The sequence below is a fragment of the Pongo abelii genome, chromosome 10 (assembly GCF_028885655.2).
Source record: "Pongo abelii isolate AG06213 chromosome 10, NHGRI_mPonAbe1-v2.0_pri, whole genome shotgun sequence".
Taxonomy (NCBI): Eukaryota; Metazoa; Chordata; class Mammalia; order Primates; family Hominidae; genus Pongo; species Pongo abelii.
The window spans coordinates 21,983,348-21,998,549 of NC_071995.2; the positions used below are offsets into that span (position 1 = coordinate 21,983,348).

The 15,202-nt window shown below is 40.2% G+C and overlaps 1 protein-coding gene and 1 pseudogene across 5 annotated transcripts in view; one reads left to right on the top strand and one right to left on the bottom strand.

Annotated features, from left to right (window-relative positions):
• The first annotated feature begins 604 nt into the window (after positions 1 to 604).
• On the top strand, positions 605 to 6,057 carry LOC100448954 (ubiquitin-protein ligase E3A-like; annotated as a pseudogene).
• Positions 5,559 to 15,202, bottom strand: part of LOC100456619 (nuclear pore complex-interacting protein family member A7-like) — a 40,319-nt gene continuing 30,675 nt past the window's right edge. For 3 of the 5 annotated variants that reach the window (XM_063712058.1, XM_063712060.1, XM_063712059.1), the window contains 7 exons: positions 14,297 to 14,398; positions 13,220 to 13,280; positions 13,075 to 13,110; positions 12,938 to 12,999; positions 12,726 to 12,820; positions 11,487 to 11,560; positions 5,559 to 9,730 (listed from right to left, as the gene is read on the bottom strand). In XM_063712058.1, the coding sequence (XP_063568128.1) occupies positions 8,633 to 9,730; positions 11,487 to 11,560; positions 12,726 to 12,820; positions 12,938 to 12,999; positions 13,075 to 13,110; positions 13,220 to 13,280; positions 14,297 to 14,398 (1,528 nt within the window). In that variant the 3' untranslated portion in view covers positions 5,559 to 8,632. Of the gene's footprint in view, positions 10,250 to 11,486; positions 11,561 to 12,725; positions 12,821 to 12,937; positions 13,000 to 13,074; positions 13,111 to 13,219; positions 13,281 to 14,296; positions 14,399 to 15,202 lie in introns of all 5 variants that reach the window. The other 2 variants (XM_063712061.1, XM_063712062.1) reach the window with 2 other exon arrangements.

The window sequence follows — 15,202 nt, forward strand, 5'->3', positions numbered from 1 at the left end:
TGAACATGAATGTGCAAATAAATATCTCTTCAAGATCTCATTTTGAATTATTTTGAATATACACTCAGAAGAAGGATTAATGGTGCATATAATAATTCTATTTTTTACATTTTGTTGTTTTGGGATTTTTAAGTTTTATGTAATCGCATTTGTGTACTTTTTATTTCACTGCCTGTGTTTTTGGTATCATATTTTAAAAGTTATTGCCAAATTCAATGCCCTAAAACTTTCTCCTTCATTTTATTCTGAAGTTTAAGGTCTTACATTTAGGAATTTAATCCATTTTGAGTTAATTTTTGCATATAGTATAAGGTAAGAGCCCAACTTCATTGCTTTGCATGTGGGTATTCCATTTTCCTAACACCATTTGTTGAAGAGACTCTCCTTTCCCTATTGTGTAATCTTGGCACCCTTGTTGAAAATCGTTTGTCTGTATATTCAAAAGATTATATCTGAGCTGTTTCATTGGTTTACATAAATATATATTCATGCCAGTACAACACCATCTTAATTAGTTGCTTTGCAGTATGTTTTGAAATCAAGAGATGTGAAGCATCCAATTGTGTTATTCTTCAAGTTTTTTGTTTTTTTTTTTTAGCCATTCAGGGTGTATTAGGATTTTATATAAATTTTAAATGGGGTTTTCCTATCTTTATATAAAATGTCATTGAAATTTTCATACAAATTGTGTTAAATCTACACACGGCTTTGGACGGCATGGATTTTTTTAAACAATATTAAGTCTTTCAATCCAGGAACACAAAATGTTTTCCCATTTACTAATGTTTTATTTCTTTTATTAGTGTTTTAAATTTTTAACTTTTATGGATACATAGTAGGTATATATATTTATGCAGTACGTGACATATTTTGATATGTTCATTATTCTTCCTGATGCTCTCACTCCTCCCACCCACAACCCTCCGACAGGCCCGTGTGTGTTGTTTCTCCCCATGTGTCCATGCGCTCTCATCATTCAGCTCCCACTTATAAGTGAGGACACGTGGTATTGGTTTTCTGTTCCTGCATTAGCTTGCTCAGGATAATGGGTTGCAACTCCATCCATGTCCCTGCAAAGGATATGATATCACTCCTTTTCATGGCTGCATAGTATTCCATAGTGTATATGTACCACATTTACTTTATCCAGTCTATCACTGATGGGCATTTAGGTTGATCCCATGTCTTTGCCATTATGAATAGTGCTGCAGTAAACATACACATCTATGTGTTTTACAATAGAATGACTTCTATTTCTTTGGGTATTTTCCCAATAATGGGATTGCTGGGTCAAGTGGCATTTCTGCCTCTAAGTTTCTGAGGAATCACCACAGTTGAACTAATTTACACGTTCGCCAACAGTGTAAAAGTCCCCCTTGTTCTGCACAACCTCACCAGCATTTGTTAGTTTTTGACTTTTTGATAATAGTTATTCTGATGGATGTGAGATGGTATCTCATTGTGGTTTTCATTTGCATTTCTCTAATGATCAGTGATGTTGGGCTTTTTTTGTATCCTTTGTTGGCTGCATGTATATATGCTTTTAAGGTGTGTCTGCTCATGTCTTTTGCTCACTTTTTAATGGTTTCTTTTTTCTTGTAAATTTAACTTCCTTATAGATGCTGGATATTAGAACATTGTCAGATGGATAGATTGCAAATATTTTCTCCCATTCTGCAGGTTGTATGCTTACTCTTTTGATAGTTTCTTTTGCTGTGCAGAAGCTCTTTAGTTTAATTAGATCCCATTTGTCAATTTTTGCTTTTGCTGCGATCACTTTTGGCATCTTCGTTATGAAATCTTTCCCTGTGCCTATGTCTTGAATGGTATTGCCCAGGTTTTCTTTGAGAGTTTTTATAGTTTTGGGTTTTATATTTAAATAATTAATCTGTCTTGACTTAATTTTTGTATAAGGTGTAAGAAAAGGTCCAGTTTCAATTTTCTGCATATGGCTAGCCAGTTCTCCCAGCACCATTTATTAAATAGGAAAGCCTTTCCCCATTGCTTATTTTTGTCAGGTTTGTCAAAGATCAGATGGGTGTAGGTGTGCAGTCTTATTTCTTGGTTCTTTATTCTGTTCTGTTGTTCTATGTGCCTATTTTTGTACCAGTATTATTCTATTTTGGTTACTATAGCCTTGTAATATAATTTGAAGTTGGGAAATGTGATGCCTCTAGCTTTGTTCTTTCTGCTTAGGATTCCCTTCGCTATTTGGGCTCTTTTTGGTTCCATATGAATTTTCCAATTTTTTTTTCTAATTCTGTAAAGAGAGTCAATGGCAGTTTAATGGGAATAGCATTGAATCTATAAATTGCTTTGGGCAGTACGGCCATTTTAACAATATTGATTCTTTCTATCTATGAGTGTGGAATAGCTTTTCATTTGTTTGTGTCCTCTCTGATTTCTTTGAGCAGTGGTTTATAGTTCTCCTTGAAGATGTCCTTCACTTCCCTTGTTAGCTGTATTCTTACGTATTTTATTGTTTTTTGTGGCAATTGTGAATGGGAGTTCATTCGTGATTTGACTCTCAGCTTGCCTGTCGTTGGTGTATAGGAATGCTAGTGATTTTTGCACATTGATTTTGTATTCTGAGCCTTTGCTGAAGTTGCTTATTAGTTTAAGAAGCTTTTTGGCTGAGACAATGGGGTTTTCTAAATAAAGAACCATGTCATCTGCAAGCAAAGATTATTTGACTTCCTTTCTTCCTATTGGAATACCCTTTATTTCTTTCTCTTGCTTGATTGCCCTGGCAATCAATACTTCTAATTCTAATACTATGTTCAATAGGAGTGGTGAGAGAGGGCATCCTTGTCGTGTGCTGGCTTTCAAAGAGAATGCTTCCAGCTTTTCCCCATTCAATATGATATTGGCTGTATGTTTGTCATAGATGGCTCTTATTATTTTGAGGTATGTTCCTTCAACACCTAGTTTATTGAGAGTTCTTAACATGAAGAGATGTTGAATTTTATCAAAGGCCTTTTCTGCTTCTATTGAGATAATCATGTAGTTTTGTCTTTAGTTCTGTTTATATGATGAATCACCTTTGTTGATTTGCATATGTTGAACCAACCTTGCATCCCATGGATGAAGCCAAATTGATTGTGGTGGATACACTTTTTGATGTGCTGCTGGATTCCATTTGCAAGTATTTTGTTGAAGATTTTTGCATCCAGAATTCTTATGGTTTTCTACATAAAAGAGAATATCATCTGTGAACAGAGATAATTTTACTTCTTACTTTCCAACTTAGATGCCTTTATTTCTTTTTCTTGTTTAATTGCTCTGGCTAAAACTTTCAGCACTATGTTGAATAAATGTAGTAAAAGTGGGCATCCTTGCCATGTTCCCGACCTTGGAGAAAAGGATTTCAGTATTTCACCACTGAGTATGATGATTGCTATGGGCTTTTCATATATGGCTTTTATTATGTTGAGGTAGTTTCCATTTTCTCTAGTGTGTTGAATGTCTTTATTGTGAAAGTATGTTGAATGTTGTCAAATATTTTCTTCTGCATTAATTAAGATGTTCACGTGTTTTTTTTCCTTCATTCTGTTAATGTGGTGTGTTTTTTTTCCATCAGTTTTCATATGTTGAACTATCTTTGCATTCCAGAAATAAATTCCACTTTGTAATGGTTTCTAATCATTTTAATATTAAATGCTGATAAATTTTGTTTGCTAGTATTTAGTTGAAGATTTTTGCCTCAATGGTCATAAAGGCCATTGGTCTTTAGTTTTCTTTGCTTGTAGTGTTTTTGTCTGGATTTGGTAGCAGGGTGAGACTGGTCTCATAGAATGAGTTAGAAAGTATTCTCTCCTTCAAACTTTTTTGAAAAGTTTTGGAAGGATTAATGTTAGTTCTTTAAATGTTTGGTAAAATACACCAGTGATGCCATCAGGTCCAGGGTTTTTCTTCATTTAAAAATTTTTGATTACTGACTTAATCTCCTCACTATTTATAGGTTGAATCACATTTTCTATTTCTTCATAAGTTGGTCTTGATAAGTTTTGTTTTTCTAGGAATTTATTCATTTCATCTAGAATATCCAATTTGTTGCTGTGCAACTGTTCATAGTACTCTCTTATAATCTTTTTTATTTCTGTAGAATTAGTATTAATAGTAATGTCTCCACCTTCATTTCTGATTTTAGCAATCTGAGTCTGCTCCCTGTTTTTCTTTGTCCATCTAGCTAAAGCATTATTTTTGTTAATATTCTCAAAGAATCAACTTTTGCTTTCATTGATTTTCTCTATTGTGTTTCCATTATGTATTTCATTTATTGCTGCTCTAATTTTTATTATTTTCTTTTTTCTTCTAACTATGGGTTTAGTTTCTTTCCTTTTCTTATTTCTTAAGTTGAAAAGTTAGATTGTTAATTTAAAATGTTTTCATGTGAGAATTTATAGCTATAAATTTTCCTCTTAGCACTGCTTTCACAGCATTTCAAACATTTTTATATATTGTTTTTGTTTTCATTTTTCTCTAAGTATTTTCTAATTTTTGTTAAAAATTTTTAGCTTTTCTATTTGTTGTTTAAGAGTATGTTGTTTAATTTCTACAAATTTGTACATTTTCCAATCTTTGCAAATGCAGTGGGAGGGGAAGTGGACACAAATCACAATGAAGAAGATGATGAGGAGCCCATCCCTGAGTCTAGTGAGCTGACACTTCAGGAGCTTTTGGGAGAAGAAAGAAGAAACAAGAAAGGTCCTCGAGTGGGCCCCCTGGAAACTGAACTTGGTGTTAAAACCCTGGATTGTCACAAACCACTTATCCCTTTTGAAGAGCTTATTAATTAACCACTGAATGAGGTTCTATAAATGGATAAAGATTATACTTTTTTCAAAGTAGAAACAGAGAACAAGTTCTTTTATGACATGTCCCTTTATATTGAGTGCTGTCACAAAGAATTCGGGATTATATTATGAAAATAGAATTCGCATGTACAGTGAACGAAGACTATTCTCTACAGCTTAGTTCAAGGACAGCAGTTGAATCCATATTTGAGACTCAAAGTTAGACGTGACCATACCATAGATGATGCACTTGTCTGGCTAGAGCTGATCGTGATGGAAAATCCTGCAGACTGGAAGAAGCAGTTGTATGTGGAATTTGAATGAGAACAAGGAGTTGATGAGGGAGGTGTTTCCAAAGAATTTTTTCAGCTGATTGTGGAGGAAATCTTCAATCCAGATACTGGTATGTTCACATATGATGAATCTACAGAATTGTTTTGGTTTAATCCATCTTCTCTTGAAACTGAGGGTCAGTTTACTCGATTGGCATAGTACTGGGTCTGGCTATTTACAATAACTGTATACTGGATGTACATTTTCCCATGGTTGTCTACAAGAAGCTAATGGGGAAAGAAGGAATTTTCATGACTTGGGAGACTCTCACCCAGTTCTATATCAGAGTTTTAAAGATTTATTGGATTATGAAGGGAATGTGGAAGATGACATGATGAGCACTTTCCAGATATCACAGACAGTTTTGGTAACCCAATGATGTATGACCAAAGGAAAATGGTGATAAAATTCCAATGACAAATGAAAACAGGAAGGAATTTGTTAATCTTTATTCTGACTACATTCTCAATAAATCAGTAGAAAAACAGTTCAAGGCTTTTCGGAGAGGTTTTTATATGGTGACCAGTGAATCTCCCTTAAAGTACTTACTCAGAACAGAAGAAGTTGAATTGTTTATATGTGGAAACCGGAATCTATATTTCCAAGCACTAGAAGAAACTACAGAATATGATGGTGTCTATACCAGGGACTCTGATCTGATTAGGAAGTTCTGGGAAATTGTTAATTCATTTACAGACAAACATAAAAGACTCTTCTTGCAGTTTAAAATGGGCACAGACAGAGCATCTGTGGGAGGACTAGGAAAATTAAAGATGATTATACCCAAAAATGGACCAGACAAGAAAGGTTACCTACATCTCATACTTGCTTTAATGTGCTTTTACTTCCGGAATATTCAAGGAAGGAAAAACTTAAAGAGAGATTGTTGAAGGCCATCACATATGCCAAAGGATTTGGCATGCTGTAAAACAAAACAAAATGAAACAAAAAAAGGAAGAAAAAAATTTAAGACCTTTAAAAAATATAACAACGGGGATAAATTTTTGGTGGAGATAGTGTCCCAGTACAAAAAGGCTGTAAGATAGAGAACCACAGTAGTCACCTGTGTCTGTGCCTCGCTTCTTTATTGGGGACATGAGGGTTGGAACACCACATTTCAGCTACATATATGAACAAATCCTTTATTATTATTATAATATTTTTTGTGTGAAAGCGTTACAAATTTTTTCACTTGTATGTACAGAGAGGTTTTTCTGAATATTTATTTTAAGGGTAAAATCACTTTTGCTTGAGTTTATTACTGCTTGAGGTTGAGCCTTGAGTATTTAAAAAATATATGCCAAGAGAACTACTCTCCCAAGGAAAATATTGCCACAATTTGTAGACAATGTAACCTTCAAGCATGTGCTACTTTTTTGTCCCTGTATCTAAATCAAATCAGGAACTGTGTATATATTTTTTAAAGATTTGCTTTTGAAACTTGAAGTCTTTAAAACAGTGTGATGCAATTACTGCTGTTCTAGCCCCCAAAGAGTTTTCTGTGCAAAACCTTGAGAATCAATAAAGACGGAAGGGAGAAATTGGAATGTTTTAACTGCAGCCCTCAGAACTTTAGTAACAGCATAACAAATTAAAAATAACTCATGCCACAGTATGTCGTCTTCGTGCGTCTTGCAATGAACTGTTTCAGTGGCCGGTCCTCTTTCTTAGTATAAGAAAGGACAAGGATTTTTGTTCTTGTTGTTATTTTAAGTTTACTGGGGAAAGTGCATTTGACAAAATGAAATGGTAGTCAAGCCTATTGCAACAAAGTTAGGAAGTTTGTTGTTTATTATAAACAGAAAGTATGTGAAAGTACACTTCAGATAGAGTTTTTATTAATTACTTATTGCCTAGATTTTCAATAGACAATCCAAAGTCTCCCCTTCGTGTTGCCATCATCTTGTTAAATCAGCCATTTTAGAGAGGTACATGATGAGTGTTGCAACATAATGACAAAGATGGCTACTGTGCCTTGTGTTAATGAATCATACAGTAATCTAACCTGGAAATGAATGAAACTATTACTCCTGAGAATTACATTGTATAGCCCCACAGGTAAAATTTAATTCAAAACATGTTAAACATTACTTTCATGTACTATGGACAAGTACAAATAGGTTTACATTACTGGATTTTCAGAAGTAAGTAGTTTCACTTTTCCTAGTCTTCTGTGCATGTGATGATAATTTCTTTTACTGCATTATGAAATAAAAGAATTATGTATTTTAACTAAAACAAAAAAATAAAAACAACAACAACAACAACAAAACAGAGAGAAAATAATCAACTAGAGAAAATAATCAACTAGAGAAAATGGTACAGGTCCCAGGGGACATGAGACTGGAAATGTCAGTCATCTCAAAAAATCATCAGCTAGAGAGGAAGGAAAGGTACCAGAAGACACTTGAGGGGAGGTGTCTGTGATGCCAGAAAATCATCAGCTTGAGAAAATGGTAGGAGTCCCAAGGGAAAGTCAACTGCAGGTGTCTGTGGTCTCAGAAAATCATCCGCTGGAGACGGTGGTTGAGGTGCCAGAAGACACTCGAGGGGACATGTCTGTGGTCTCAGAAAATCATCAACTGGAGAATGTGGAAGAGGAACCAAAAGACACTTGAGAAGTGTCTTGAATCTGAGAAAATCATCAGCTAGAGAAAATGGTACCGGTCCTAGGCGACACTTGATAGGTGTCTGTGGTCCCAGAAAATCATCACCTGGAGAAGGTGGAAAAGGTATGAGAAGATGCTCAGGAGGTGTCTGCAATCTCAGAAAATCATCAGCTGGAGAAAATGATTGTGGTCCCAGGGGACAGTTGATGGGAGGTGTCTATGCTCTCAGAAAATCATCAACTGGAGAAGGTGGAAGAGGTACCAGAAGACACTCGGGAGATGTCTTGAGGTTGAGAGAATCATCAACTGGAGAAGGTGGAAGAGGTATGAAAAGACACTCGGTGGGGGTGTCTTCAGTCTCGGAAAATCATCAGCTTGAGAAAACGGACCAGGTCCCAGGCGACAGTGGATGGGACGTGTCTGTGGTCTGAAAATATCATCAACTGGAGAAGGTGAAATAGGTACCAGAAGACACTCGAGAGGTATCTTGAGGCTCAGAGAATCATCAACTGGAGAAGGTGGAAGAGGTATGAAAAGACACTCAGGGGGTGTCTTCAGTCTCGGAAAATCATCAGCTTGAGAAAATGGACCAGGTCCCAGGCGAGAGTTGACAGGATGTGTTTGTGGTCTGAGAATATCATGAACTGGAGAAGGTGGAAGAGGTAGCAGAAGACACTCGGGAGGTGTCTTGAGGCTCAGAGAATCATCAACTGGAGAAGGTGGAAGAGGTACGAAAAAACAGTCGGGAGGTATCTTGTTTCAACTAAAATCATCAGCTCGAGGAAATGGTACAGGTCCCAGGCGACAGTGGACGGGAGGAGTCTGGTGTCAGTAAATCATCAACTGCAGAAGGTGGAAGAGGTACCAGAGGACACTCAGGAGGTATCCTGAGGCTCACAGAATCGACTGGAGAAGGTGGAAGAGGTACGGAAAACACTCGGGAGGTGTCTCGAGTCTCGGAAAATGATCAGATTGAGAAAATGGTCCAGGTCCCAGGTGAGAGTGGACAGGAGGTATCGGTGCTGTCAGAAAATCAACTGGAGAAGGTGGAAGAGGTACCAGAAGACATTCGAGGGGTATCTTGAGGCTCAGAGAATCATCAACTGGAGGAGGTGGAAGAGGTACGAAACGACAGTCGGGAGGAGTCTTGAGTCTCCGAATATCATGAGCTTTAGAAAATGGTCCAGGTCGCAGGCGAGAGTGGATGGCAGCTGTCTGTGGTCTGACAAAGTCATCAACTGGAGAAGGTGGAAGAGGTGCCAGAAGACACTCAGGCGCTGTCTGGAGGCTCAGAGAATCATCTACTGGAGAAGATGGAAGAGGTACGAAAAAACAGTCGGGAGGTGTCTTGAGTCTCCTAAAATCATCAGCTCGAGGAAACGGTAGAGGTCCCAGGTGACACTCGACTGGAGGTGTCTGTGGTGTCAGAAAATCATCAACTGGAGAAGGTGGAAGGTGTGCGAAAAAACAGTCAGGAGGTTTCTTGAGTCTCCTGATATCATCAGCTCGATGAAATGGTACAGGTCTCAGGTGACACTGGACGGGAGGTGTTTGTGATCTCAGAAAATCATCAACTGGAGAAGGTGGGAGGGGTACCAGAAGACACTCGGGAGGTGTCTTGATGCTCAGCGAATCATCAACTGGAGAAGGGGAAATTGGTATGAAAAGACCCTTGGGAGGTGTCTTAAGTCTCGGAAAATCATCAGCTCGAGGAAGTGGTTCAGGTCCCAGGGCACACTTGTCTTGAGGTGTCTCTCTTCTCAGAAAATCATCAGTTGTAGAATGTGGTTGAGGTCCTAGTGGACACTGTAGTCGAGAAAGACTCAGAGGTCTCAGACACCCTTTAACTGATGGACGTGGTTGACCTCTCAGATCGCACTGAGCTGGAGGAGGTAGCTTGCGGCCCATCCTTTTTCTTAAAGTTTCAGCCATGAGGTAGGGCCAGTAGGGCAATCCTGAGGAATGATGGTGCTCCACTGCCGCCATCCTGACCTGTAGGGCCGAAGGAGGAAATGTTTTCACACATATTCATTTGATGGACAAAATTACCGCCACCAACACAGGCTGCACCTTCTGTTGCTGGTGATAGATTTTTGCACCTTTCCATCCTCCAGGTTTCAAAATAGCAGTATCAGTGTCATAATATCACCCTTCCACTGAGTACTGCCCACAGGTGGGGAGTAAAGAAAAGTCATTGGGACACACTGTTGTCTCCACATGCCACTGTGTCTGTTTGCAAATGTAGGCAGGCTGGGGTCCTGCCCCAGGGAAGACAGTCATAACAGAGTAATAAAGAAGCATGTTTGAGACACAGGAGTGTCTATGTCTATCCTCTTTCCTCCCTCACAGCCATCACCAGAGCATGTTTCTTGCACCAGGTCAACAGAGAGTAACAGAGGCATGAAAAGCCCATTGTCCACACATGTTGCAGCTTCTTTTTGGAGAATGTTTTCCAGGCCTTTTATGTTCTGTCTCTGATTCTCAGAACTCTGCAAGGTCAGTGTGACCACCCTGCTCCAAATCGAAGAAAACAGAGGTTTCCAGAGGAAGGAGAAATTATGCCCAGGGTCACACAGCTTGCAAGAGGCAGAGTGGAAGTTGATTCCAGCTCTGCCTGCGGGACCCTCTCATTTCCCCTCTGTTTCCCTTCTGGACAAAGGATCTTCTTCACTCTGGAGGTGCCACCCATGAGAACAAAGAGCTCTGGAGATATGTGGATTCCTGAAGAGCTTCAGGGGAACTGGGAGAGGGATTTCTGACAGAACAATCTTACCTCAAGAAGTCAGTTAGACATGGCTGTAATATTTCTTTTCACTCCCAGGTAATACCAAATTGTAAGTGCACTAGGACATAAAGAATACTTTTGTCCATGGAAAAATGAGGTGGAAATTCTAAACAAAGCAAGTTTTAAAACTGTGTTTCACTTCAAGTGTACAAGTCCCATCATGTGTAATCATAGGACTCGGCAGCTTTTCAAGGTACAGAGGCCACACAAGAACCAGCTTAGCTGAGCATCATTTAAGGCCTTCATTTGGAATTGTCCCTGTAGGTAATAAGTTACATTCACTCTTCACTAATTTACAGTCAGGGCCTATTTGCTATTACAAATATGGAACCTCTGACACTTAGAATATTAGATCAGGGGCCCCACTGGGTGGGTATGAAGGTGTTTTTGCACAACATGGTTACCAACAGAGATGGGACTGTGATGAACTATGGAATTGGCCTTGTCAAAGAGCATTCAAAATTGCACAAAGCACAAATTAATGTTAGATTAATGCGTTTTCACTATTTTCACTTCTGGGAATACGGCAGATATTTCAAACGTTAATCACCTACATTATAGCAGAATGCAAACAAAATCACAGCAAAAGAAAATCCCACATATTTCGGAAATGAGACCCCACAACATCTTGGGCAAGGTGGATCAGTCAGAGTTCACCGCGCCATGAGACCTACAGTACTGGAGGTCAGTGGTGCCTCCTCATGTTATTTCTGGAAACAGAACAGTAAAAGCCCTTCAGCCCTCGGTCCCTGAGCTTTTATGGATTCTGGAGGTGCCACCAATGATGATCAGCTGGGAATGGAGAAGCTTGAAAGCTCATGGAGAAGATTTTGCTTCTCAAGAAGTCGAGACAGAAAAGGCACCACAGAACCCACAGAGCAGAGGCCAGGCCAGGAGAGGGCGTTGTCGGAAAAGACCAAAGCGTCCTGATATAGGAAGAGTGAAAACGTCCCCAGCATTTACCTTTGTCTTCTCTGTGTTTTCAGCTGGGATGCTGCTGCTGTTCCTCATGGGAACCGAATGAGGTCCTGAATCTGCTAAGGGCCAGAGAAGGGAATGGGGTTAAATCTGGCTTGCATGTTCTGTGCAGAATAAGAAACCCTCCACACCCTCCACTGCCATCTCACTCTCTGCCACACAGGTCCCTTACCAGAGGCACAGGGTTTATTGACCACATGCCTCAGAGGACTCTGGAGCCCTCTGGACCCTCATCCTTGAGGAAGATACCACAGAGCCCTGGTCCAGGGGTATTCTTAACTCTCAACAGGCTGTGAACATGTCGGGCTCTAACTAGCTGGAAATGAGCTCTAAATCAGTACATATCAGAGGAAATCACTCATCATGTGAGCACAGACTCAAAATTAAAATAGGAACAGCCATGGTTGGAAGAATATCAATAAACCCTGGACAGGAACAGCACTGCTCCTCTTCTTCAAGCCATAGGGACATTTAAAATTCTGTGGATTCACAGTTAACCTAACTTTCATACCTGGCCAGGTATTATCAATACTTATGAACAGAAATGGACATAAAGAGATGAACAGTCATGAGAAAAGGTAAGAGCTACAGAAATTAACTGGAAAGTTTTAGGGTTACACTTCAAATGTTAGAGGAGTAGGATTACATAGAAATTTAACTTACTAATGGAGTTATATAGTTGACAATAAACAACTTAAACAAAAAGAATGAAGGAAGTTCCAAAAAGTGTAAATAAATGCTTCTTTTCTTAAAGCAGATCTCAAGCTACAATATTGATCCATGAAGACATGGCCAGAAAATCTGTGCTCTCATCAGCACACGTGGCTCCCATTCTAAAGTGCTATTGTTGTTTTCTCAAGTGAAAGAAAAATAAATCCTTCACACTGAATCAAGGTGGAAAGGGGAGCTGGCCCATCTGCCTTCTAGGCTCATCTCCTCAGTTAAAAGTAACCAAGACATCAGGGTGGGGCAACGTCCACAGTCAGTGGAGCGGCCTGAGCTCCACCATTCACAGGGGACTAGCCAAGAGCCATTCAGCTCGGGCACCTCAGAAAAATAGGGTCCTGCCACCCAGCGAGACAACTGTTCTCTTTATAAGTGCTTGGAATTCTTTCCAGGAAACATAACAATCACCCCACCCGAGCCCTCATCCCCAAAAGGAGAAGCAAGGTGTGTGGATTGTGCAGCAGAAATTAAGTGGCTGCCTTCACAGCGAGCTCCTACCCCTCCAGAAAGGGTTCTCTAGGCCCGGTCGTCCCTGGACTGGCTCCTGACTCATGTGTCTCTCTGGCACTCTCTGCTTTTGCCTCATTTCACACCTAGAAGACATAGAAAGAATTGACTTGAAGAATTAAAACACCAAGTTCTTTACTAGATGCTCAAAGCTTTATCTCAAAACAAAAACATCCTTTAAAATGTCCATCACAATGACCTACCTGTGCTGCTTGTAGGCAGCCTTCCTCTCTGCCATCCCCCTTTGCAAGGCTTGAGCACAGAGCTGTGGGGAGAAAAATACATCCATGTCCTGACCTGGCAGACTATGTCCCAAAGCAAGGAAAACAAACAAACTTACTGAGTTGGCAAGAGGCTTTCTTGCAGAAGGGGCAATCTGAAAAAGCCAACACATGAGAAATTGAATGTTGAGAGAGTCTAAGGGCCGTGGCATCATCTGCATCAGCACTGAACTATCGTGCAACTGCGGGGAGGAAGCTCCTTACTTTGCATCTGTAGTAGTCCTCTGCCCGCCGCTGCAACTCTCGCGTGCGTTGAAACAGTTTCCTATGGATTGCAATCACTTTCATCAGATAAAGCACCACTTTCAGGATGATTTTAAATAATCTGCCATGTTTCTGTTATCCTCACAACTGTACCCTTACACAATCTATCTATACCTAGAAAATGTATTTCAGATGGCTACAAGAGTAGAGTCTGAGCCGGTCGCGGTGGCTGACGCCTGTAATCCCAGCACGCTGGGAGGCCGAGGCGGGTGGATCACCAGGTCAGGAGATTGAGAACATCGTGGCTAATACGGTGAAACCCCATCTCTACTAAAAATACAAAAAATTAGCCGGGCGTGGTGGCAGGCACCTGTAATCCCAGCTACTCGGGAGGCTGAGGCAGGGGAATCACTTGAACCTGGGAGGCGGAGGTTACAGTGAGCCAAGATCACGTCATTGCACTCCAGGCTGGGTGACAGAGCGAGACTCCACCTCAGAAAAAATAACAAAAACAAAAACAAAAACAGTACAGTCTGATCCTAACTGTTGCTGTGTTGATTCCTCCTCTTTTGCTTACTGCCTGCTGACTTCTGAGTTGACAATTTCCTTCCCCATTCTCAGTATATCCCTAATTCATCCTTCATTGAGCATCTTTTATCATAAAGCTCTATTCTCTTTGTATTAATATCCTTGCCGTGTTTCACAGGGCAGAAACAGCTGGGCTTATAAACAGGCACAGTCCTTTTGAAGGACGTGGTTGATCCTACAACAACACACTTTCCTAAGGATGACAACAACTCACTCCACCCCTAGAATGGCTGGTAACCGAGTTTCCACACAGTCTAGCTGGCAATGGGGTCAGGAGACGTTTTGCTACTTCACATCTTTTGGTCACTGGTAAATCTTAAGGTACTTTGTTTTCTGTTTTGTCAACTCTCTCTCTCTCTCTCTCTCTGGATATGTCTTCTGACCATTTGTTTCTATTTCTGCATTTACTGGGTCTAAACATTGTACAAAGGTTAAAAACAACATTCCAATGGGGGTTTCCCAAGAGGGTGGGGTTGTTTCTGAACTCACAGGTAGGTGTGTATTTCTTTCATATCCAATTTCCCATTCTCCTCTGCCTCTGATAGCTGCCTCTTGTTTTCTGCTTGCTCACATTCTTTCATGTTTTGTTTCCTGAGATTAAAAGGGAGGGAAATGCACACACATGATCCACCAGCCCGTGTGGGATTCCCTCTGCCCTTCTGGCATCTGAAGGCTGTGATTCAAAGATCCCCCCTGCAACCTTCCCATAAATGAACCAACTGATTCTCACAACCAAAGGGAGAATTGACACCTCCCATTGAGGGACAAAGAAAAATCACACTCTGGCCTGCTGGCAAGTCACCTGTCATTTCCACCTCATCTTCATAGTTCTATAGTTAGTCCTATTCTTTAGTAAATAAAGACTATTAAAAGCTTCTATGAAGTGCACTATGTGTGTCTCTGGGGTCAGTCTTGTGCTTGACACAGCAAAAGCTCATTTTAGTTCAGTGTGAAAAACCAGACCTCACCAACTCATCACAACTAACTCCATCGGAAGCAGAGGAATGCTCCTCATCTGACTCCTCCTGTGGGAGACCTGATTCTCAGTCAGACGCTGATGCCGGAACTGAGACCATCAGCCATAGAGAGATCCTTCCAGAATATGGTGTCATTAACCCTGCAGTTCACTACTGCACTTTGCCATGATTCAGGACTGGAACTCTTGTCATCGACTTTAAAGATCCTGGTTGAGAGAAAAGGCAATCTGAATGCTGGGCGCATCTATTGAATTAGAAATGATCGGAATGGCTCCTAAGTCAGGGTGTTATGTCCTGAAAATAGACGACAACTGCAAACCATCCACCCTGGTGTTGACTGACTTTAACAAGGTTCAGTTCACAGAGAGTGAGGGCAGAAAAAGGAAATGGCCTAAAAAGGTAAGTTTGCTGTGTTGCC